The sequence below is a fragment of the Centruroides vittatus genome, unplaced genomic scaffold (assembly GCF_030686945.1).
Source record: "Centruroides vittatus isolate TY-2023 unplaced genomic scaffold, ASM3068694v2 contig_364, whole genome shotgun sequence".
In the NCBI taxonomy this organism is placed as follows: Eukaryota; Metazoa; Arthropoda; class Arachnida; order Scorpiones; family Buthidae; genus Centruroides; species Centruroides vittatus.
The window spans coordinates 644,411-670,462 of record NW_027122188.1 but is presented as its reverse complement, the minus strand read 5'-3'; the positions used below and the strand labels follow the sequence as shown (position 1 = coordinate 670,462).

Genomic DNA, 26,052 nt, shown 5'->3' with positions numbered 1-26,052 from the left:
TAACAAGAGAGTCATGCTGGTCATCTTACTAACTGTTCTGGAGAAAATTTTTAAATTAAAATAATGTGACTTCCAGTCCAAACCAGAGGTTCATATAAAGTTAATTGGGGTCTCTGGTTCCTAAGCTTTACATTTCTGATCTCAACTTTCATCAATCTAACTCCATTCTTGAGATTAAGGAAGGACAGACAACAGACAAATGCCAGTGGAAATTTATAGATCTGCAATTTTTTAATAAATCAAAAAAAATTAGACAAAAATTTTATCATGAGTAATATCCATAGTATATTTTATATTTGAAGAGCTACTTAGAGGTGGGGAAAGAGCCACCAGACAAGTTTGGAGTGGCAACATTGCCAGTGCGGCTTTTGGCAAGAATGATTGCCATACCAGATGTAGAATAAATAAGTGGTAAATAAAATAGTTGTTGTTTTGTACCAGTATTAATTTTACTAATAAGATTGCACACAACAAAATAATATCCAATGTCATGAATTTAAAAGTCAACCTCTTAGCTATTAATCATTATTAAGAATTAACATAACATTACACTACAGTTGACAGTAGCTTCTACATAGTTTCCTGAGAATCATTATGTAAAAAGGGATAATTACTCCTTTTTACATAATGTAGTTTTACAAGTTTTAGTAGTAATAATAATATAAATTAAAACATGAATTGATACACAGAGAGAATTGAAGATAAAACAGATAACTTATGTGTTTGGTGGTTTCCTACAAAATTGCAATGGCAGATGAATATGAGCAGTGCCTAACCAATTTTTTAATGACTCTCTTAATAAGTTTAGACAAATTAAGAAGTACTGAATTAGCTCTTAACTGTACTTTAAAACTAAAAGATAACCCTCAGCAGCACTTACCTGAACCTGCTTTCAAACTCACTTTAAAATACAGGTTATTATCATATGAGTTATTTACAAGAAATTATGGTACCACTAAAATTTCAAAAAACAAAAAAAATTTTTTTTTTAAGTTTTAAAAGAAAATCATAAATTGGTCAAATACTACAATTGGAATTAAAAACATTTTCTGATTTTTAAAGTTCATTGTTCATTTCTTTATTAAAAAGAAATACTTTGGAGTTAAGACGAAAATTTTTTTTGAGAGTTTTTAAAGAAATTTAAAATCTGTAATTTTAATGCAGTTAATTTTGACTAAAACTTTTACAAAAATAAAAATACTAACAGAGATTATCATTACTATTAAGAATAGGTTATTCATTACTAGAAAAACAAATTTTATTTATTGGTATAGTAATAAAGAGTTAAGTAGCAATGAACATAGTTGAATAAGATCATTTTTATTAATAAGATATATGAAATGAATACTAATTCTAATAGTTAAAATTTACATTCATTTTAAAATGCATTTTGTTTCAATAAAAAAAATATTTGCTTTAATAATCTTTAGAATAAAAATAATTTTTCTGTAGTATTTTTTAATATATATTCTTCAACCTCATCGTAAGAGTAACTTTTTTCGTTTTTCACAGCAGTTATAAAAAATATAATGTGTATTAAAAGGGTTATTATTTTATCATTTTATATCAAAAATTATCTTTAAGATTATTCTACTGATTTAATATAGCATATCACCCATATCAGAATAAAAAAGATAATATACAGTCTCACAATTAGTGATGGATACATTTCTTTTTCTTGGTACCACAAATAAATTTACTAAGATAGTAGTATACAGAATTACATTAAATTATATATTTTCACGTAATGCTTTAAAACAACATATAAAGCATTTATTTGATATTTCTTTTATCAAATTTTTAAAAAAATAAGTAAAATGGCAAAACCATATTTGGGACAAGACTATGTCTCGGAGACTCACAACTAAGTGGAATCACTTTGACACTAAAGGCAGGTCTCGTTCTCATTCTCCAATCTTCTTTGGTATCACTGGTTTTGAGTGCGATCATTCAAACTTCACCAGCCACAAGCACGAGGTTGTCCACAATGCATTTTCAGTGAAACTAACCTATCCAAATTTCTCTCCGTTGTGTGTCAGCCCAGGTTGAATTTTTGTTGATGCATAATGAAAATTTCTTGTTTTTGAAAAAAATAATCATGGCTATTGTATTGTCCAAAATTACTTTTTTATTTTGCACAAACAATATACAGTTTAACTGAATTATAATGTCATCAGATGTAATGACAACCCTAATATAACGTCTTTAGCAGCGTGGCTAAAATCTGTACATGGCATGTTTCACTGCTAGGCGGAATTGGTCTGGTACCTTGTCCATAATGGCCACATTGTCCTTGACCATATGTTCTGCCAGTAAAAATTAACTAAGAAACTGATCCAGGCAAATAATTTACTTTATTTGGATTGGCTACGCAATATTTACAACAGTGTTGAGATATAATACAAATCCAGATCAGCATGGCTGTCGACTCAAGAGGTTAACTAACGTGAAGTGAAAAGCTGTCTCTCCTCGTTGGAGTTCAGGAGCAAAGTGAGGTCAGAGAATAAAGGTCACGTGGTTGCACCCTCTGCCCTACACATCAAATTTTTATCGGTCCCATGATTTTACTATACTAGATAATATTAAAAAACCCACTTGTAATGACATAAAACCCTGTTTTAACGTCATATTTGATGCACTCCCAAATTTACAAAATTAGATTAAAAATTTTATTTAACAAAGAAAATAGATGTTCAGTCCTATGGTCTGAGTTCACTTCCTAGAACGACTATGGGTGGTACTCTCACCACCTGACTTCGGTGGGGTGAGGTGCCTGTTTTGCTTGTTTGTAGAAAGAGTGTTGCCATTTTGTATTTTATTTTGACTCAGTTCTCAGTCCCCTGACTACCTACAAGTCTGGTTTTTTATATGCATGCATGATTTGGGCACCTAATACTCTGTGCCAAATTGCAACTCCTGACATGTACTCCTTCATACTTCTAAGCTGGTAACACAGGGCTGGAAATACTATTTTATAAACAAGACGTAGTCTTGTCAATAAAAAAAATTGATCATTTTATAATAAAACAAACTATAATTTATTTTAATCTAATTTGAGAATTTATGAAAGAACTGTACTGGAAGAACTTTCTGATAGTGCTGAATTTAATTTTATCTCATTCTATCAGATACAGAAATGCATTTTGAATAATATCAATTTATATTTAGTAAATTTTAATTACTATAACTACAATTATTAGTAATATGTAATAAAAAACTTCAAGTACAGATTCAGATTTATATTTATATATTCTGTGTAAATCATCTCAATCATCTATTTTCTCAATATATCAAAATTTTATTTTTCAATAATATTGAAAAAAAATAATCTCAGTAATGAAAATTTGGGTGCTTAAGAGGTTAATATAAATAGATGTATCCTATTTTATATTAAGTTACCTGAATTACATATATCTTTACCAATCATTTGGAGGTAGACGACAATCATAAATTCGAATAGTACCATCACCACATCCAGCAACTATTATGGAAGGTAATGATTTATCAGTTGATAATTTTGTTACACAACTATCAGCACCAGTTGGTATGTCCTAGAATAAATATGAACATTCATAATTTAAATTAATTAAATAATTTTAACATTAGTAAGTTTTTGAAAATTACTGAGAATAAAAATATGATTAAAATATAGTTAAAGATTTGAAGCCCTTGGGGACATACGGTGCTAATCCCAAGTTTGTGGCATTCTGAGGTATTCAATTAGAAATAATAATTTCTAGCAACAACACATATCCATATCAGTGAAGAAAAAAAATACACCAGGACATTGCAGATTGCAAAAAATAAAGTGTATGATATTATGTTCCTGATGAGATAGGTTTCAGAAGCATACCAAGCTCTCTATTATCAGATCAAGGCTGACAACACTGTTGTTGATGTGGAAAGCATTGATGAATAACACTGAGAAAAATAAAATAATGTGAACAAAATATTAAATGGAAATAAAAATATTTTTTTTAATTAATTATTAAAGTAATATTTTTTGGTTTTCAATAAGCAATGTTTGAGAATTGCAAAAATTCTTGCAGACATGGTGCTATTCCCACATTACCTTGATCTGTGAAATATTTCTTGAAAGATTTTTTTTAATCATATAATTGTAAACTTTTCTATTTTGAGCATGAAATAACAGCCATATCTACAGGCAAAATTCAGAGAGCAAAAATATTAACACACACCTATTCATGTGATTTTAGGATTTTTTTCAAACATTCAAACTCAATTACTCTCAGAAACTTGATTCTGAGGGTTAGCACTATATGTTCCCAAAGTAGGTTAAGCAATAAGTGCTATAAAATAATAATAGACCATGAACAACTCCAATCTGGTCAAACTGGTTTTTTTTACACTAACTCATTTTCAAAGGACCTTACTCACAGACTACCTTTTCTCTTATCTAATAAAATTGAATTGGAATGGAGATATTTGTAGGGCTCTCCGCTATCAGATTTAAGCAACTTACTACTTTTAAAAATAATTAGGGCTATATCTTGAGAAATAAAAAGCTATGTGTAAACATCATAATGACAAACTAATCAAAAATCTAGCCATTAGATAGGAAATCTTATGGCATCATTATCACTGGATCTTTTCATGCCTTATACTGACATATCTCTCTCTCTCTTTTTTTTTTAATTGCAAATTTTTTCCAATCTTTGGTGAATTACTGTGTGTGTGGTCAATTGAGACACCACTTTTCCTTGACAAAATTTGGAAAGACTGATTCTATTAAAGTGGATGGGTGAAATTCCGCTTTCTGCATGTTAAATCACATATAGCTTATTTTGATTAGTTATTATTTTACAAATATTTTAATGGATTACTTTTATCATACAACATTTTTATTTTGTTTTCTTTCAAGAATAACTCAAAATAGTTCATATTTAGGTCTACTTGGTTTTTGTCTTAACTCATCACAATGGTCCTTTCATCACTGTGTTGTTAATGCATTTTTATCTGTTCAACCATTTTTATTTCATGATTTTAACTATTATAAATCTCAATGTAGGAGATTATTATACAAGTTCAGGAATTTTATATGATGTAGTTTATTATTTTTCCTACCTTGTTATTGTTGTTTTGTTTGTGTCTTAAGGAGTTTTACTTTTAGTTAATTTTGGAGGTGGTAATCTCATGCTTAACAGCATTATTTTTGTGTAGACAATAAATAAATGAAAGGATCTATTTAAGACTTATTGTCTTATATTTAAAGCTAGGACACCTAGGCACTAAAAATCATATAATTTATAATTAATTAATAAATAATTCTTTCAATATACAGTAGACCCCCCTATAACACGGTTGATAAGTTCCATGTTATAGGGGTCTACTGTATAAATATATAAAATAATATAATCCTATGTTTACATAAATTTCATTTTTTCATGTGTTAAAAAAGTTGTTACTTACTCTTTATGCCAAAATTTCTAAAATAACACATTAAATAGTCTGTCTTTTGGCATTTATAGGTTTTCTTGTCTGATAAAGATGATGATAAATTGTCAAAAGTACTTTCATGTATATTTTATTCTCAAAAAAAAAAAAGCTATTAACACTAAAAGACAATCTATTTAATACGTTATATTCACTTTTTCAATGATTAAAATCAAAACAGTAAAACATATTCAAGTTTGTGTCAAAAATGCTTTATAATTCCAGTTTATAATTAATCTATGAATTAAAATAATATACTATTATTAAAAAATGACTACCTGAATTTTCATTTCTTTTTCAGCATCCCATAAACGAATTATTCTTACATCTCCAGAAGAAAGTAATTTACATGATTCTTGTTCCCATTGTAGAATGAGACCTGAACCTATTATTATACCATAAGATATGTTAAAAAAAATTTTAATGTTTGTTTTGACATAATCAAAAATTCAAGCATATTTTGATATGACAATTAACCTATTCGATGTTGAAATTCTTCTCTGTTGCCTGTGATGCCATGTTGAATTTTCGTCGATGTTAAGCCTAACAAATTTTTTTATGTTGCACAAACAAAATAAATATATTGAAAAATATAAAAACAAAAAAAAGTTATATTTTAAAAGTTTGTTTTAATATGAAAATTGTGACGCATAGCGACATCTAGTATCAAAAATGTTCCTATGCTGACACGAAAATATTCGAGATCGCCCACACAGGTCAATGAGGTCAACACGAAAATTTTCGGAAACAATGCAGGACAGGTTAATAAAACTTTGTTAAAACTAAGAAATTATATAAGCAATAAACAACAAAAATTTTCTTAATAAAAATTTACATTTATAGAAGAATTTAAAACAAATTAACTAAAAAAAAAAGAAAGGTTATTATATTAATGTGAATAAATTTAAAATAATATAAAAACGATTAATAAACCTTTGGTATTTTGAAATTAGGGAAAAATTTCATAAATTTATTTCTGTTTTTCAAACAGGATATTATGTTAAATAGATATTTTCATTATTAAATATAGCAAATAAAATATTATAATAGAACAGCTACCATGAGCTTTGAAATCATTTATTTTCTTAGAAACTTTATCTCCAAATTTCAATAATTTGAGTTCATTAACTTTCATGATGCCTTTTTCTTTATAAAAAACATTATGAAAATTCATAAGCAATCTTTTAATTATAATGGATGAATAAAAAAAGAAATTTTAAAAAATATAAATAATTACAGTTATTATTTACTAAATTTTAAATCGCATTTTTTCAAATTTTTAATGACAAAACTGAATAATGTTTTTAGTTAATTTCAGATGTATGCAATGTACCTTTACTACATATAAATTATGTTATATTGTAAGGGTATAAGTCAATTACATACTTAGAATATTAAAAATAAATCTACAACTTTAGAATAAAAAAAAATTAATGACAGTGAAACTAAACAGCTTCTTATATAAGATTTGGTCTTTAGGCTTTGTTGGATGAAATTATGAAGTTCTTTGATATTGCAGATTTGTATAGTTAAATTGAAAAAATACTTTAACAGTTATGAAAAAACAAAGTTGAAAACTATTATATCTATTTGTTTAATTTTTGAGAATATTTTGAAATTGTAATATTAGTATAAGATTGAAAAACTAGATTTTTTCTTTCAGTTTAAGATATTTAACAAATATATTTTCTTACACATTAAAAATCTCGAAACATGTTTAAATATTTAAACAGTACAGTCTGAATAGTTTGAAATTTTGTATAGTTCAAGATACCATCCTTAAGCCAAAGTACTCAAACACAACCAGAATGCATAAAAATTACATATTTAGGTAATTCAAATCAAGTGTATGATGAGACACCACATACTGAAATTGTAAGCACAACAAAAGGTCTAACATCAGCTTTCAATTTATCATGTTGTGAAATGATATATATGGCAGATACTTCCAGATATAATTGCCACTTGTCCTGTATTGTACAAGACATCATATATTTAAGTGCAATATATCATTTAACCAAAACAATATTTTAATATTAATTCTTTTGCCTTATGTCCTTATTAAATTCTTTATTATATCATTGTCTATGTTGAACTTTGTATATTAATAGGACTTATTACACTGGTGTTGTTTCTGTTTTAGCAAATAGAGTTCTTATTCAGAAAATCAAATATCTTTATTTTTTCACCTCATAGACAATGATATATTAAAATATTCTTTATTATATCATTTATATCATTATATACTCTGTATTCAATTATCATTATATGTTCCATATACTTTGACTTTTTGATAGTTTGAGACTCATTCCCAATCAACTCAAACTATCAAGACTCTACTGTATATAGTGTATATATATTTTTATATAGAATCAATATCATAGCAATGATCTTACCTCTTGTAGAAGGCAACATATCTGAAAGAATTTGAAATGCACTAACTAATTCGGTTTGTTTACTATCATTAATATAATTTCGCCATATCCTGACTGCACCATCATCTATTGAAAATATGATTTGAAATAAATATATTTATCATAATTTATAAAATTATAAAATGTATAAAAATTAATATTTTCATTCATATCTATACAGAAATTATACAAAAGGTTACACATAAATTAAGTTAAGCTTGACATATAGTAAGGATACTGCTAAATTTTAATTGGCTATGATAAGGTGTGTTGCAAAAGTCTGAGGCCACTCAATTTTTTGGAATAAATTTTTATTATACTTAAACAAACAATTAGTGACATGAATAAATTTACATGTGAAAGAATTACTTATTCTGTTTACAGTCAAAAATAAAAATGAAAATATTAATTTTTTTATTCAAAAAATCAAAAATAATGATGTTGCAAAATTATAAGGCCAGTGGCATTTAATAGTGAAACACCCATTTTTCGAAATAATGCTGTAAACCCTATCTTTTTTACAGAGTTATCAAGATTTTGCAGCATACTTAAATTGATTTCTTCCCATGCAATTAGAACTGTAGCTTTGAGTTATTCAATACTGTAGTCCTGCACACACATTTCTAACTATTAGATTCCATAGATTTTTCTATGGTGTTCAGATCATGGGAATAGACAGGCCAATCCATGACCTGAACACTATTATCCAGTAGTCACTGATAAGTAAAGTTTGCATTGTGGATTGGTTCATTATCTTGTTCAATTGTCAAAATGGACAACCAATTTTTCTCTCCAAATAGCAGAAGATACACATACAAGAGGCTTTGATATCCAACTGCCTTCATTCAGCCATTTATGAATGCTAAACTGATTTTTCTGAACCATTCAAAAGCTGTCCAGATCATGACTGATTCCCCTCCTTCCTGATGCTTGGCAAACAAAAACTTCTCTCTCCCAAGATTGTGTCAATAAAATTGCCAACCATCAAGACCATTGAAATTGTACTTTTTCATATCAGTACAAATAACTTCACACCATGTTGAAGTCCACAACATTTTATCTTTGGTCCAAATTAGTCTTTTTTGTTGTTGTTTTAGATATGGTGCTGCTTTTCTATTTTCATACACTACATGTTTTGTTGATTTTATCATCTGGGAAAGTGTGGATTTGTAAACATTAACATCAGGCCTTTGTGCTATTTCACCTAATGATCTTCCTATTATTTGCATTCCCTAGACAATTGCTGATTTCTGCTTGCTTGTTAACTTGGAAGGCCATCCTGTTTGAAGAGATCTCATTATCTTGGCTAAAACAATGAGATCTCTTCAACTGCTTTACAATAATTTTTAAATTTATCAAAATAAGACTAATATTTCTGCATTTTATTTTATTGTATTATAACAATTAGTCTACTGAAATTATCCTGTTTCTCATAATTTGTATTGTTTAGTATCCATTGCTGAATATAAAAGTGGTTTCTAATCAAGATAACTATAAATGTTTGAAATTGTTTTTAATTCTATTTTATTCCATTTATAACTAACTTTTCCAAATATATTTATATTTATAAAAAAACTATTTGTAATGAATATATAATTTGTTAATTAAATACTATTGACTCCCAATCAGAATTTTTTTGTTTTTGAAAATAACAATTTTATTTTTATTTTAAAAATATAAACAAACAAACTTACCAGACCCTAACATCAAGAGAGCAGTATCATGAGCATTAATAAAATCAACTGATGTAATTCTTGTATTTGGGTAATTTCCATTACTGTTATAACTTAACATAGCACCTTGTTCCCAGTCCCATACACTAAAAAGTAAATTTTTATCATATCAAATTAAACCATTATTAATTCAATTCAGAGTTTCCATCACAATCTATTTATTAAAAATAAAAAGGCAATTAAATTAAATTGTTTTCAATTATAAATTTTTCATCTTCTATGTGTAAAAATACAAAAAATTGAAATATAATTATCATGGATTTTTAAGTTATACAGTAAAAGCTCAATATTATGGACCCTGATATAATAGACCTATGAATGGCCATGTCAGTCTGGCCAAAAGCATAGAAAAATTATAAGAAAACCCATTCATTGTAACAGACTCCTTTATAATGGACTCCTGCTACTACGGACTATTTTTCAAGTCCTATAAACCACTGTCCTTCTGTTATTACAGACTTTTTAGTTACTAGTTTATTTTGTAGGCCAATCATTGTTTTATTTATTTCATCATAGTCATCATTTTATTTACTTTATTTGCAAAAAATAAATACAAAAATAATAAAAATTTTGTTTTTTAACTATTATTTAAATGTAGATTTTCACATTACATTTAAGTTTTGTTTTGTTTTTTCTACAAGTGATGAGTCTTAGATTCCTTTTGTAAAGAAAAGCCATGGATCATAAAAGAAAACAAAAGGCGTTAGATTTACATTTACTGATATAGAGATACATTGCTTTTACAAGTTCAATAGAAATCTGATATATATTCTTTACAACTAAAATTCTGTCCACTGTATTTGACTTTGGCCTAGAATATTAATATACAGTAATGGACAAGTCGATATTACTATATACAGTAAAATCACCTTATATTGATGATAATAGATTCACTGAAACAAGGTAAAAATGTTAATTTAGCACTGAACCTGAAGAAAATATCTGCAGTCTGCAAATGTTTTCTCCAGCTTGCTATCAAAATCCATTTTAACTTGATTCTACTGTATAGTAATGGACTTTTCGATATAGCAGACCAGTCCACAATATCAAGTAATCATGATAACACAGACTTTCATTATATCAGACTAATTTATTCAGTCTCATAGTGGTCTGTTATATCAAGCTTTTATTGTATATATTTATTTACATTTAATAGAAACACATAAATAATTTTATTATTATTAAACTATGCATTAAAAATAAAATAAACTATACTAATTCACTTTTGACTGACTGAAATTTCTCTATAGATCTTTTCAGAGAAAAGCTTTATAGTCATCTCAATGTTCAATTGTTTAACAAGCAAGCATGCAAATAATCAACTTATCTGATCATATGTCACAGATGATCTTAATAAAGAGTGTGTCAGTTGTTTTATTTTAGTGACACTGACATTGTCTTCTCTTATGGCTGATATGAGGTTAAGATTTTTGTCTCTTGGTTTAAAATAGTGCATTTATGTAGTCAACAACTCAATTGTTTTAATAAATGGGAGATGACAGTATGTTGAGAGATTATCTGTCTTGCAATTTATTTATAAATGATCAAGAAATTATTAAAATTAGTTGGAATAAAGAAATTGATTGCTGCAATATCAAGTACTTTGTAAAATACACATATTGTCCATCTTCAAAACATAGTTCTGTCACTATTGTGAGATCCGTGATTTAATAGAATAATTAATTTAGAATTTTATAAGTAAATATTTTATTTTTTAAAATGATTTCATACAAAAAGATGTAACATCCATCGTTTTTGGAGCAAAAGGGAAGTCAACTTCCTTTCCCACACCCTTATCTCCAAAGCTAGACGTAAATATGTCAGTTTACCCCTTCGCATATTCCCCGAACATCCCGTTGACACATGGAAAATTCTATGTTTTAATTGGTTAGTTGTGTTTTAATATAGAGAACCATTTCCTGAAATTGAGGAGTTCAACACTGATCACCAAAGAGAGAAGATTGACTCCATAGAGAGGGAGTTTGATTGAGATCTTCAAAGAGAAAAAATCGACTCTATAGAGAGGAGTTCAACATAAGCATCCAAAGGGAGAAGTTTGACTCCATATGAATCAGTAGTATTCCACATCACAGTTGTAAGAAATTTGACTGCATAGAAAAGTTCTCTCAATACTATCATAAATTAGTGCACTAAAATTAAAGAATCAGAAGATATATAAAGTATTGTCACCGATCAGAAGACTCCTAAATTAAGGTAGCACAACTTAATGTATATGTAAGCTCTCTTTCTCGTGATTAGGGTAGTTATAAGATATTAGGGATCTCTTGGTTTATTGTATTTAATCGTTTTAACTTTATTGAATTCTTGTTGTTGTTTTTAATATGGTCTCATTCTTGTCTCTAATCTTAGCCTACGTCCGATCCACTTCCTCACATCCCTCCCACTCGAAATTCCTCACAAACGGAAATGAGCGTGCCTAACGCTATAATTAGGCTGGTGTCAGGAAAAACAAACTTGCAGGGGTTTCTCACAAACTTCTCTTCACTTTAAGTCTTAGGAAACCATCCTATAACTCTGTGGGCCAGTCCACCCGACTGCGCCACCAATTAAATGATAGACAGTTTAATCCAGACACTCTACCCACGGCTTGACCCTCACACTATGATCCACATTATCTGGACAAAATTTTCTGGTAGATTCTGTTTTTAGGAAGTGTCTAATTTACTTCTTGTATTTAAATGTTTAAATGCTAAATGCTCAAAACCAAAAAATTCTTTTTCATTTATACATATATAATAGATATTACTTTCATCTGTATTTCAGGTTTTACCAATATTTGCTTAGAAGTAAGACTTTCATGACAAACTACTGACAGATCAGATTGTAGGAGACAGATTTTTCATCCATAATAATAAAAATTTACGTTATTTTTCTTTTTTCTTGTTTTTTAGAAAAGGAATATAGTCAATTAACTCTTCAAATTTATTAATTAATTAAACAAAAACTATCACATAAAATTAACTTTAGTAAATTTTAATTTTTAATCAAAATCTCTTAAGTAATTATCTTCTAAAAATAATTTATACTCAGATAAAAACATTTGGATTTTCATGGAAACCTGAAGTAATGAACTTTTTTACAAAAGATACTAATACAGTTTCAACAGTATAGTTTTTAAAAAAAGTTATAGAAGCACACACAAGATATTCAAATGCTTTTTACAGATAAAAAATAATTAAAATACCACTGTTGAAAGAAAGTTATAAGGACATTTTATACTCTGCATACCCTAATTATAAATCTAATTATACAAATGAAAATAGAAACAATCATGGAAAGAATAATTTTAGTACAATTTAAAGTCATATTAGAGTGTGAGATCTGAGAGTTAATAAAAAAAAAATTATAAGAACTGATTGTTTAATTGTTGATATGTGGGAACGTTGATAATGTAAATGAATCTCACAGTACGAATCTGACAAGTCAAATTTCCACCGCCCTAGCCAGCCCAGTGATGACACATTCAAAGTGTCACCCAGTAGAAAACATAAGATCATCTGACCAAATTCCCACACCAAAGGGAGATATAACGGCAGTGCACCCAATCTATGGGGCGGACAGTATACAAAGAGCAGACAGCTCGAAGGACGGACATTGTCAGAGAGCATAAACCAAAGATCTTGTCTCACCAATCTTCAACTCCATCAAAGTCTCTCTAGTGACCTCAACTAGATCCACAATCGTCTTGCCAACCATCATATGAACCGGATCCAGAACTATTGAGTTCTTTTCACAAGGTATGATGTGTAGAACAGTAATTAGAAGTGTACACACTATCTATCTCGGTCAATTGAGTTATTAGCTTTAGGCAGTATATAGCAGGTTATAGTATTATATGCTTCTTTTAGTTCAGTAAATTGTTTTAGTTGTTAAGTGGGTCTCATGTGGACTTACTTTGGAGAATGGTCACCCTATCGACCCACTCCCCCCTGAACATATAGCCCTCCTATAGAAACGATAATTTAGCATAATCATAAGTTAGGACACAAACTAGTGTCAGGAAAAACAGTCCAAATCTAACAATCTTGAGACAACTATATTTAACAGCCTTCCAGTGACAATTGAGCGGTCTTCACCAGACTGACATCGGAAAAGAGTTTAGAGCTTTACTCTCTGACCCCCAGCTTCTCACAAGAGCTTGTTAAATATGCCAAGTAAGTCTTTGAATAACATCTAGTTCATTTTTATGTTGATAAGTACAGTGAAACCTTGCTTAATAAGAATAATTCGTTCCAGAATCTTACTCGTAATGCAAAACACTCATTAAGCAAAATAATTTTTCCCATATAAATTAATGTAAAATACAATAATGCATTCCATGCTGAAAAAATACTCAAATATTTTATATATAACATTTATTTGAAGAAAATTATACAATATACATTGTTAAGGAGCGTGAATCATTTTTATCTTTCCTTCTAGCATGAAATGAACCAACCTGAAATGCATATTAAATTTAATAATTATAAATAATTAATTTTTAATTTAAACATTTATGGAACTTAATTTGAGATTGGTCATTAAATTTAATACAAGATGGCAGCATAACGTCCTACCTCTAGTCTAATTAATTAATTTCTACTATTTAATTATAGCCTTTACATAGCCCAAGAATTTGGCATATCGTTTGGTGTGTTTATTATATAACCGGGCTATGGTTGTTGTATATATGTAATGTGTCTGAATACAAGTTTGGAAAAATGTGTGATCACAAGCAACACAAAGATGCTAAAGGAATGAATGCTAAACACAGACTGTTGTAGCATGCGCACAATCCGGGACTTCCCCTCTTTCTTGTCACCTGTTATATGAAACATCGCTTGTAAAGAGAGTCATTTTTTACAATTTGTTGTGCTCATTATGCAAATGACTCATTATGAAAGATGCTCATTGAGCAAGATTCCATTGTACTGTATATTAATAAATTACTAATATAGTGTAAAAAGATAATTTATATCTTACTTAATTTAGTTAATTATATATATGTAAAAATATTATACCATTTATTCAAATATTACTCTTAACATTTGAAAGCAACAGTTGTAAATAAACTGGTTGACAGATGGTACTACAAGTTCACTTGACTAGTACTACAAGTACACTAGTATCAACTTACAACAAAAAGTTGACAAGTACATTACTTACAACAAAACACTTGACAAGTACACTAGTATCAACTTACAACAAAAAGTTTGTTTTCATATCTTTTACACAGCTTTTAAAATGGACAATTCCCGGTATTTATTTGACAGAATGTATATTAAGTGTAATAAAATTTCTTACTCTATTTTTATAATTAAATGTTACCTGTAGGAATCTTTATCTGTAACAACAAGATGAGACTCATAAGGATGAAAAAGTATCACAGAAGGTATACTTGGATTTTTATTAATAAAAACTTGTTCATCTAACTTTCCTTTTGCTAAAATATAAAATAATTATATTATAATGTTTTATTACCATATTGCATATATCAAATATAAACACACATTTAAAATTAGTGTTTATAAATAATTGAAATTTTTTTTTTTTACAAATTTTGTTAGAGTAGCAATATAAATGTTATTACTGTAATAATTAACTATAATAACTAACTCCAATAAAAATTTAATTAAAAGTGCAAAATAATATAAAATTAACAAAACTGTATTCAATTTTTATAAACTAAAAGATTAATAATAAATTCTAATGTTATATTAAATAGGTTTTATTTTCAGTTAATTATTAGTTTGGTTTTAATATTTTTAACATTTAATCATTAGATTGTTTTTGTATTACTACTTCTACTTTAGATATTGGTTTTAAAATTTTAAATTATAACTCCAATTTACAAGCATACTTTATTCATAAAAACCTCATAAACTGAGACAAAGTTTCAATTATTTTTCGTCAATGTCAAAGTTCTTGTATAGACCAGTCACCCTAAACATGTTCTCCAAATAACATTAAAGTGCTACACCTATCAATTAATAATTCCAAATAAAATGAAACAAAAGAAAATAAAACTGGTGATTGAGTTATTCACTGATATAAAAGAAACTAATATAAAACAAGAAGCAAATATGTAAGTTATTATACATTTCATTATTTAATTGTAAAGAAGTGATAGGTAGTTAAGACAATAAATAAGAATAAAATAAACATATATAAAAATAAATTGTAATTGCCAACAGAGGGTTTTTAATGTACAGCTAAAGTTTATTAAGCTGCACAACCACATTATAAGAAATGACACTACCCCTAGTGAATGAACACATAATATGAATGAAGACTAAAACAACATTTTGGCAATGTTAAAGGTGTCATCTCAATAACCAATCTGCAAACTAATAGTGACAGACTTTTAGAGGTGACAGATTAGCAATTTTTATGGTCCAGCATGTTAAAACTTGCTGGACCATAAAAATTGCTAATCACAGATTACTAGATTAGAGAGTTTCAATTGTGTATTTAAATTTTTTCTTCCTCAAATGAAGCATATTTTAAATCAAACTAAGATTTAAATCTAACTGTATCCTAAACTTTCATTTTTATTTCTACCTTCCAAACTCATTCTCTAATTCAATGTACTGTATATATCTGATTTATTTTTTGTTGAATATACACAGTATGTACACACACACACACACACACATACACAGTTATAACTAAATTAATGATTTATATTTTAAAGAATAAAATGTTACCTAGTCTTTTCCTTTCTTCTTGTACATTTTTCCTGATTGTTGCATTTCGAAGAAATTTCCAGTCACGTTCTTGTTGACTTGCACTATCTGAATCACCATCATCAGGAAACTAAATATTTTAAAATTGTTATGTTATTGTAGGAATGTACTATCACATTTAACTATAAATTTTTACATTTACTATGTGAATATAATAAATTTTTGACTTACAGCTGTAAAAAAAAATTTCAAATTTTCTTTGCTAAATTTAATAATACAATATTTTATATCAGTACATTACCAGCTCTACATGGACTATATTTTATTGACGGAATAAAAATATATCTATGAAAACAATGTTTGAATTAAAGTTTTTTTAGAACAATTCATTAATTGCATTATTTCAGTTTTTGTCATTTTCATTTGTAAAATTGATAACTTTTGTTTACAAAACTTAAAACTTAACAGTATGCAAAAACAACTACTTTTCTTATCATTTAATCACAATATATTGCATTTTGCAATGTACTTTTAGTTAATTTTAAACTAGGCCATAACATCAAATGTAATCTCTTTTCTTATATTTAAGAAAACCAAAAAATCAAAAATTATTATAAAATTAAATGTTGAATAATTCAAAATTCATTCAATAATGCTATATGTAGTGAAAGATTTTCCCCACCACAAGTTACATATACTAGGTTTTGTTTAATGGTGCACACCCAAATTCATAGATTAACAAAATTGGATGTAGTTAGAATTACATTACAGCAATAGCAAGAACTTAAAGAGTTAATATTTTGGAAAATGTACAATATTGAAGACTAAATAAAAGGAAAAAGTTTCTGAAGTCTTCTGAACATTTCACTCACAATCACCAGAGTTGATCTTTCTTTACAGGCCCCTCTCCACCTATACTTATACAAATGACTTAAAAGTTCCTGTGACATCAGATACTTGTAAAAATGTCTTTGTAAAATAAAGATTAAATTCATAGGAACTTTTAAACAATGATCCTTTTTATATGTAGGTCAATAACATAACATAAAATTGTTGTTATATAAGTAATTAATAAAGAGATTTAGCTTTTTTGAAAAACCTGTACAGAAATGTTCATTTTAAATTTGCATCACTCCACTGATGGAATGTTCTTGTAGAATGTTTTTAATTTATTCTGTATTCATTGAGTTTAATGGAACAGCTGTACCTAAATGGGGCTAAAAACATTTGTGTGAGATTATTAAATTGAGTGCTGAAGTGAGCACCAAAGTTTCTGCAAAAGTTATTGAGATTTAGCTTGAAATATCTTTCAAATTGTTTTACATTAAAAAAACAATAACAACATTTGAGAATTCTCCTCTTAAAACAGATATATTTTAAGGTTTATTTTTCTGTGCAATATTGCTTTCATCATTTATAAATCTTTATGTCTTTGAATTTTGTTATGAATGCAACAATTATACTACAAAAAGATAAGCACAATGTTCTGTAAAAAAAATTCTGCAAAATATTCTAATTACCAGTAAAATAAGTTCTAATAAACACTGTGATAATCTACCTCATCATTTTACTGTTATGAATTTATTGAATACTCAATATACATTACAGTAAATTTGAGGAAAAATTACCTACTTACACATGGTTTAGTTTGATATGTCACAAGCTTATGATTCATTAAACCTCAAATACTTTTAAGCATTCTAAATAATAAATTTGTCTTAAACCCTATAATAGCAGCTTTATGGTTAAATAACTATTATTTATTAGGTACAATACTTATAAAAGTTAATAACTACTTCTTTCAAGATTTCTTTCCCATTATAGGAATTCAACTCAATAATGTTCAATTTTAAACAATATCTTATTTAAATCACCTTGCTTCTTTAACAATAACTTCTGCCAATGGTATTAAAATTATAAATACATTTTATATGATTTATATAGATTTTAAACCAACTTTCAAAATCTCAATCTTAATAAGATAGTAACAATGTATTTTGCCATGATTAAATTCAAACCTGAAATATATGATTAGAACCTTCTTATGTTAATGTAATCAATGATTTAGATATCAAATTATATTTGATAATAAACTAACCTTTAAACATCATATTGGTAAAATAACAAGGGAACTAGCAATATATAGAGGAATACTATGGAGAAATTGTCAGCATATTTTATTCTAAACTAACCTTAGGCTCCATTTACTTTGCAAATTTTTAAGCTGTTATTGACTACTGTTCACTCATATGGGTAGACAGTGTTCAGTAACAACTGCTTCAAACAGTCATGCCATAAAATTCTTTAAAAAGTTTCTAAAACATATCTTCTGAACAAACTTACTTTACCTTTTACTGAGTCTCTGAGAATGCATGAATTTGATTCAGTATTCCAGACAGATATAGCAGAGTTGTTTACTTTGATAAATTTTAGCAAATTTTTTAATGAATTTCTTTTCCCTGACTACTTAAGTTTACACATATCTAATATTGATAAACATAATGCTTCTTGCTTTTATATTCCTCAATTTAGTTTTATTATATCACAAAGGACCTTTTAAAAATTTATAAATTCCATTAAAAATGGTTGAAAATTTTTTTGTTTTTGGACTATTTTAAATTTAAACATAAAAATCCTCATAGTCTGTATTTTATTTTATTTCTTTTTTAAATATGTGTTATTTTTATACTTTTATTTAGGTTTATTTTCATTTTTATCATAGGGAGGCTTATTTTGCCCATTGGTCATTACCATGTCTTTTGTAAGAAGAATAATGTGTTGTAATAGAAAGGAATTATTATTTAGGAAATTCATGCTCTTTTAATGTTAAGAAGCAAACAAAGCATTTAGCAAAACATTTTAAACATATTATAAAATAATTTCTATTTGTACAGTTTTTACTTTAGATTATATAGAAAATATATATTAATGAAATATTTATTGTAAAGATTACCAAGATGTAAGGTCTCTATGCTTTATTTGATGATACAATATGCTTTAAATAAATTCTAATCTATCTTTATCAGAAAAACTATTAAATATATACTTTATTGAATATTCTTCTAATAAATTATCTTGTTTTTATTTAATCTCTCTTTAATTATATTACAATAATTTTATTTTTATTTTTAAAATAATTGTTTAAAAATTTTTTTTATTTAAAATAATGAACCATTCAGAAATACATTAGTATTTTTATTCTGATTATTATTTAAATTTTGTATAATTGCTTTCCTGCATTTTTGTTAAATATTAAAAATATTTATCTAATTTTGTTATGAAAATTTTTTAACATTACTCTCTTTCATGAAGTATTAATTATTATTATTATTAACTATTCTTTTTGCTCTATTAATTTGTTTATATTATTATACTATAACAGAAATATATTTTTATATTTTTAGAATATGGCATTTTCATGTTACTAATAAATATATGTTTCATTTGACTTTTCCTAATTAAAAAGTATGAAATTATAATACAGTAGTCCCTCATTATATCACACTTGTCGGGAGACAAATAAAAAAATGTGGTAAAACTGAGTACTAAAAATTTTGGGTTTATACTAAACAGATTATACATGCTATGGAATCTCTATTCTTTCATCAGCAAGTATTTCTGATATAAAATAAGCTTAGTTCTGCAATACTGAATTTTATTTGTAGCTATATCATATTAAATGATGTTTACATACATAAATGAACGCCCATTTAGCATTATTATTTCTTTAACAATGACATTTAAAGACAAATACTGTCGACAAAAAAACAAAATATCAGATTTGATTTTATTATACAGTACTGTATTTCATAATAAATCACTTATTAAAAATTTGTGTAATTTATATTTTTGAATAGAAATTATAAATGCAGTAATTGAAAATTTAAAAAGTAAATATTGAACATATAAGAGAATATCAAAACTTATAAAATTACAGAGTAAAAATTCTCTAAAAAGCAAAATAAAGTTACTACTGTATAAAAAATTTTAGAACTTTCTGTTCAAAAATAAAGAAATCTTTTCCTTACACATTACACTGTGAATTACAATTCACATAAAGGTGTAAAATTTTGAATTCACAGAAACTTGTAAACGAGTACTTAAAAATCAATAAAAAAATTTTTAATATCAAAAACAAACAAATGATAATTGATCTGTCCACCTGTTTTGCTTATTTAGATTGTTGACAATTTATTGTTTTACCTGCAGTGGTAGTTTCAAGGACAATGGTAGGAATAAAATACAGTGTTTCATTTCAAAAAGAAATTCAATGGCAATTGATATTTTAAAATTCATCGACTCAAGTGCTTTTAAACTTTGGGGACCAAAAAAAAGCACGATATAACGAGGGGCTACTGTACTATTAACTTTTGTGATATTAAATAGTTTCAGAGATGAGTATAAATTGCTCTATTAATCTATGTATTTACATATTTATTACAGTAAAGCATCAAAAATCTAAATTTGACTATTGAAAAATTAATATTGATTTATAAGCATATTTGAAAATCTGGACAAATTGAAAATTTGGATGGGTGCCAGCCAAATTTTCAATTCTGAAGTTTCAACATTTCACTGTATTTTTATAAGCAAATATATTATATTATGTATATTTTCTTCTAACAGTTTCCAGTTTTAGTCAAATTTTACATAATTCTATTCAAGACATTAAGATACAGAAACTAATAACAAAGGTTTTGTTTCTTAATTAAAACAAATTTATTGCAAGATGAAGAATTTTGTAATAATCAATAACAGTTTTGAGAAAGTCATCAATATTAGCATCATTTACAATAGTTTTGACTATATAAAGCTGCAAGTGTTAATTTTTTAATAAAGGAATGAAATTATAGTACATTCAGTTTGATGTCAGTAAATTTATTTATTTAAATAAGTACTTTATACTGTATTTATGAATTCAACATTTAATAATGATTTTATAACATTAAATAAATTATTTTTGTAATTCAAAAAATTGACAAATATTAATTAGAAATTGCTCAATCATCACAAATATACATAATTTTATCATACTAAATTATTTTAAATTTTAAGAAAGTTAAACAATATAAAACAGTTAATAAAATTAGTAGTAATAATTTATTTATGTACTTGCTTTTATTACAGGTTGACTAAAATATCGACAACACCAATTAACAAAGTCTGTGGAAACTAGAGGTCTTTTTGGTCTATTTTGCTCTTCAATATCTTCAATAACCTAAACATAAAAACTAAATGTATTACTTATCTTAAAATTAATTTTATGTATATGTACATAATTCTCATTCACTTTTTAGTTATGACAATGAATATTTTTTTAAACTATAATATATATATATATATATTAAAGTCATGGCTACTGTCAAAAAGTATTCAAACAATGTATATGACAAAACTGATGCAGAAATAGATTTCATTGTTCAAGCCATTGATCCTATTTCTCATTCTTAGTACCAATTTATTATCATTAATTTTAGTTATTATTATCTATTTTATCTCTTTTCTGTGTAAATTCCATGTCCCATAAATAAAATGTTTATATTTTAACTCTGTCCTGTCATTTTCCCATGATAATATTCATAAATGAAATATTTTTTAATACTTGTTTTTATGTTATCAGAATGAATATAACTGCAGTTTTAGTTCATCTGAAGATAATCCATAAACCAAGTCAAAAACATTAATGATACACAAACTATTATATATAACAAAAATATTGTATCCATTTATTTTTTAATATTAAAAATGAAGTTTAATCTTGTTACTTTAAAACATATAAATAAATAAAATTAATAGTTGTGATTTATTCCATAGGATAAGTTAAGTAAATATATTACAAAGGTTTTCAATAAGTTCTAGACACAATCAAGAATGTATAAGAATGCTGTATCTTAAAGAACTGCCAGTGATCAGTTTTGCTAAAAAGCTTCATAATTGTAAAAAAGGCTTTCAACAAAGATAATAACTTACAACACTTGGTCCCCGATCAAACATTTTACGAGTTCTTGTAAATTGTGCTGAATACTGATATTGCTGAAATACTTGACGAGAAACTGATGTAGGACATGGAGAATCCGTGTGCGGAGGTGAATCTCTAAAATTAAAAATAAAATTATTGAAAAAAATTATTAAATAAACACAACTGAATATGTAATTTAGTGATGGAATGATACCAAAATTTCTCCCAATTCCATATCTTTTGAATACCATATAAAGTTTATTTTAGTTTAGAAAAATTAATGATTTACATTACGAGTGTGGTACATTCATTAATTAATAAACATCAAACTTAAGAACGGAAAATTATCAGAAAATCCTGTATCAATCTTTCAAAAGAAAAATGAAAATTCTCCATTTATATGTGGATAACATGTGAATCACATTTGAAGATTTAATGCATTACAGCATCATCTGTGCATCAATAATAATAAAAACTTTCCATAATTATAATGAGAAACTCATTTTATCATTATAAGTAAATATTAAAAATAATTTTATATAATATTTCTTCAATCAAAATATCATTTCGTTTATAATTTAAACTGTTTTGCCAACTGCTGACTTTGATTTGAAACTAGATAGCCCAATAGTTCAATCAATGTTAGTTTGCGTATAATTAAAAATTTTAAAAAGCAAACAAATTTTTGAAACAAAAATTAATAAAATTACTAAAAAATTAAAATTTATTTAAATTTGATTATGTTTTGTGCAAAACAACACTAATACAATTTCTATAGTTATATCACAAAAGAAAAAAAAAGAGTTGCAATTAATTTTAAAAACTGTAATTAAGAATTCAAAAAATGCAGGCAAAAGTTAAATAAAAAATAATTAAAACTCTGGTCTTTACACTGAAACCAAAAGTAAAAATAAAATTAATTTTAAATTAAATTAAATCAAATTAATTAAAATCAAAAATTAAAACAATGTTTAAAAGTTGTTTTGAAATTTTCAAATTGTAAATCAAATTAATTTTAAAATTTTTGTTATTTGTGTATCGCAGTAATGAAACATTTTGCTTTTAATATTTATATAGATATACAGAATACAGATTATCAGTCAAGCTGGCCGGATGGCAACCCTAAAGTCATCCCATCGTCCTTAAAATGAGAACAGTTAGAACCGACTGTCTGGATGCTCAAAAATAGGGTTTTTCAAACGGAATCTTGGCTGTTTTTTTTTAACCTGTGAACTATCCCAGAAAATCCTTCTCATCCCAGGAAATCCCGCAAATTTCTTAAAAGTTCATTTTTCTCTTTTTTTGTGTTAAGGTTGAGGAAATTTTGCAAATAGAAAGTATAATTAACTCAAACTGTCAGAATACATTTGTATTTATTAATTTTAAGTCTGCTTATTAGTTTTTTAAATGTTTGCTTGTTATGGCATGTCACAGATTGTCAACAATCAATATGTAGCCTATTTGTGACAGGACTCAAAATTCTTTACTTGTCACAACCTGTAATAGCTGGAATAATTGTGCTTATGCTGTCTTAATTTTTAACCATGCCCAATAGCTTTATGCCAGGTTGTGCAAATTGAACAAGGATGGAAACAAGTACGAAGTCTGCAAGTATAAAGTTTTTCTTCATAAACCTGATTATTAAAGCCAAATGAATTATTGGGCTATAAGCTTGATGCTGTTATTAAAGCAGCTGAGGTAGAAAAATCAAGAATACTTGAGAGCAAAAGAAGTACTGTAATGCATCTGAAAACGAACTAAAAATCTTCAACACTATGGGTGAAAAAACACATAACATTTGTCTTCTCTTAAATGCATTAAAGATGATTACACCCACATTCATTGAATTAGAAAAGGCATTTTCAATAGTGGGACTTTTCATTATTAAAATAATAACTAGATTGAGTGATTGGAGTATTGGCCATCTTTGGTTTTCAAAATCTTATAAAAATTTACAATAATATTTTGAATTATGTTTTATTTAAAAAACGAAAATTACCTTCTAAGTTAGAAGTTTGATCTAATTCATTTTTTTCTTTAAATTTTCAACTCAATTCAAAGATATTTTTTGGTAAGCAGTTTCCAACAAACTTTAATAAATTTTTTCTATTTGTGAAAATTTCTATGTAATTCAAATGTAATTTTTAATACAGTAATAACCTGAACTTACACAATAGGTGGGACTGAGTGATAACTGCATAAATTGGAGTATAACTTCACATATAAATACATACAAATTATTTTTACTTGGGGCCAGAGACTAAAGAAAACAATAATTTAGAAAAAAATGTGTAATAAAATCTTAGATAATATATATGTATAACAAATTATATTATTAAATTCATATACCAAAGTTATTTTGATGTAGAAGGCTTCATAAAATCTAACAAATTCGTCTGACAGCTCAAAGATTTTTTTTCTCCTGCAAAATTTCCTCATAGCATGTTAATACTTTTTTATTTCTTGTTTTGTAGAAGAAATGCGCTCTGCGTTGGAGTCTATATTTTCTAAAATTTGTAACCCCTTTTCAATTAAACTGAGGCCTTCTGTCAAGTTTCCAACCATCATTCGATCATCTGATTGAACTGGGTCTAAAGCAGGGATGGGCAACCTGCGGCCCCCGGGCCGCATGCGGCCCGCATTCATATATTTTGCGGCCCGCGACGCATAAAATGTGAATAAATATATCAATTTCCCAGCTTAAGGAAGTATGTAGCAAAAATTCAAACGTTATTTTTACAACTTATGTATGTGAATACTTTTTCCCGCAATGAATTTAGTAAAAATTAAAACAAGAAACCGGCTAACAGACATATGGAAACTAATTTAAAACTAGCAGTGACGAATATTTAACCAAATATTTCCAATATATTACGTTTACATCAGTTCCAGAAGCTAAATTAAGTATACCTAATCTAATTTATAATTATATATGAATAAATAATTCTGATTTACCAACATTTTTTTTCCTCTTTCTCTTGTATGCGGCCCGCATCAGTTCAAAAGTCTTAAAATGCGGCCCTTACATAGAAAAAGGTTGCCCATCCCTGGTCTAAAGGATCAAGTTTTGCCAATTTACAAATTTTCATTTTTGTATTGAAGTCTTTAATAATGTTAACTTTAAATTCCAAAAATAAAGTTTTTCTTTTCTTGTTTGATGCAGAAGAATCAGTTCTACTTCGCTTAGATGGCACAGTAGAGTCTCTCAAGTCTCCGTAGATATAACAAACACAGAAATAAATAACACAAAATAAATTGTAGCTATGCATTGATTCCGTGTGACATATCTGAACATGTAAGCTGAACAATAGTGTGGAGGGGAGTGAGTAATCAAGAGTTGTGTGGCACTCAAACAAAAGACAAATCGCTGAGATTTGAATATCCCATAAGTTGGGGTAGCGTAAGTTGAGGTATTACTGTACGTATTTTACACAGTATTATTAATATTATGATTTTGGAGGTTGCAGAACGTATTAAATTACTTTAAAAAATGAAAAATAATTATATCATTCAATTTTAAGATTTATTTTATATCTTAAAAATAATTAATTAAATCCCAGAATTTCCCGGGATCCTGAAAAACAGTTCACTTTTATTCCGGAATCCCGAAACAAGCAAAAGACTGGGAAATGAGAAACCCTATTCAAAAAATCATACCAGTTTTAGGAATGCAATAGTATTCTCAAAAATATTTGCACAATTTCTGAATTTTAAGAGTTTAAAACTTAGAAAATGTGTACTTGACAGTGTTTGATTATTTGTTCTAACTAATTACAGCTTAAAAATACAATACAAGCAAAATTAAT

General features: G+C 26.9%; 1 protein-coding gene across 1 annotated transcript in view; it reads right to left on the bottom strand.

Moving 5' to 3' along the window:
* The window catches only part of raptor (regulatory associated protein of MTOR complex 1), a 106,379-nt gene that overhangs the window by 9,099 nt on the left and 71,228 nt on the right, over window positions 1-26,052 (bottom strand). Inside the window, exons 20-27 of the mRNA XM_067270075.1 lie at window positions 22,258-22,381; window positions 21,404-21,505; window positions 16,309-16,417; window positions 14,930-15,044; window positions 9,563-9,687; window positions 7,851-7,955; window positions 5,733-5,839; window positions 3,421-3,551 (exon numbers count right to left, since the gene is read on the bottom strand). Of these exons, the coding sequence (XP_067126176.1) occupies window positions 3,421-3,551; window positions 5,733-5,839; window positions 7,851-7,955; window positions 9,563-9,687; window positions 14,930-15,044; window positions 16,309-16,417; window positions 21,404-21,505; window positions 22,258-22,381 (918 nt within the window). The remainder of the gene's footprint in view (window positions 1-3,420; window positions 3,552-5,732; window positions 5,840-7,850; window positions 7,956-9,562; window positions 9,688-14,929; window positions 15,045-16,308; window positions 16,418-21,403; window positions 21,506-22,257; window positions 22,382-26,052) is intronic.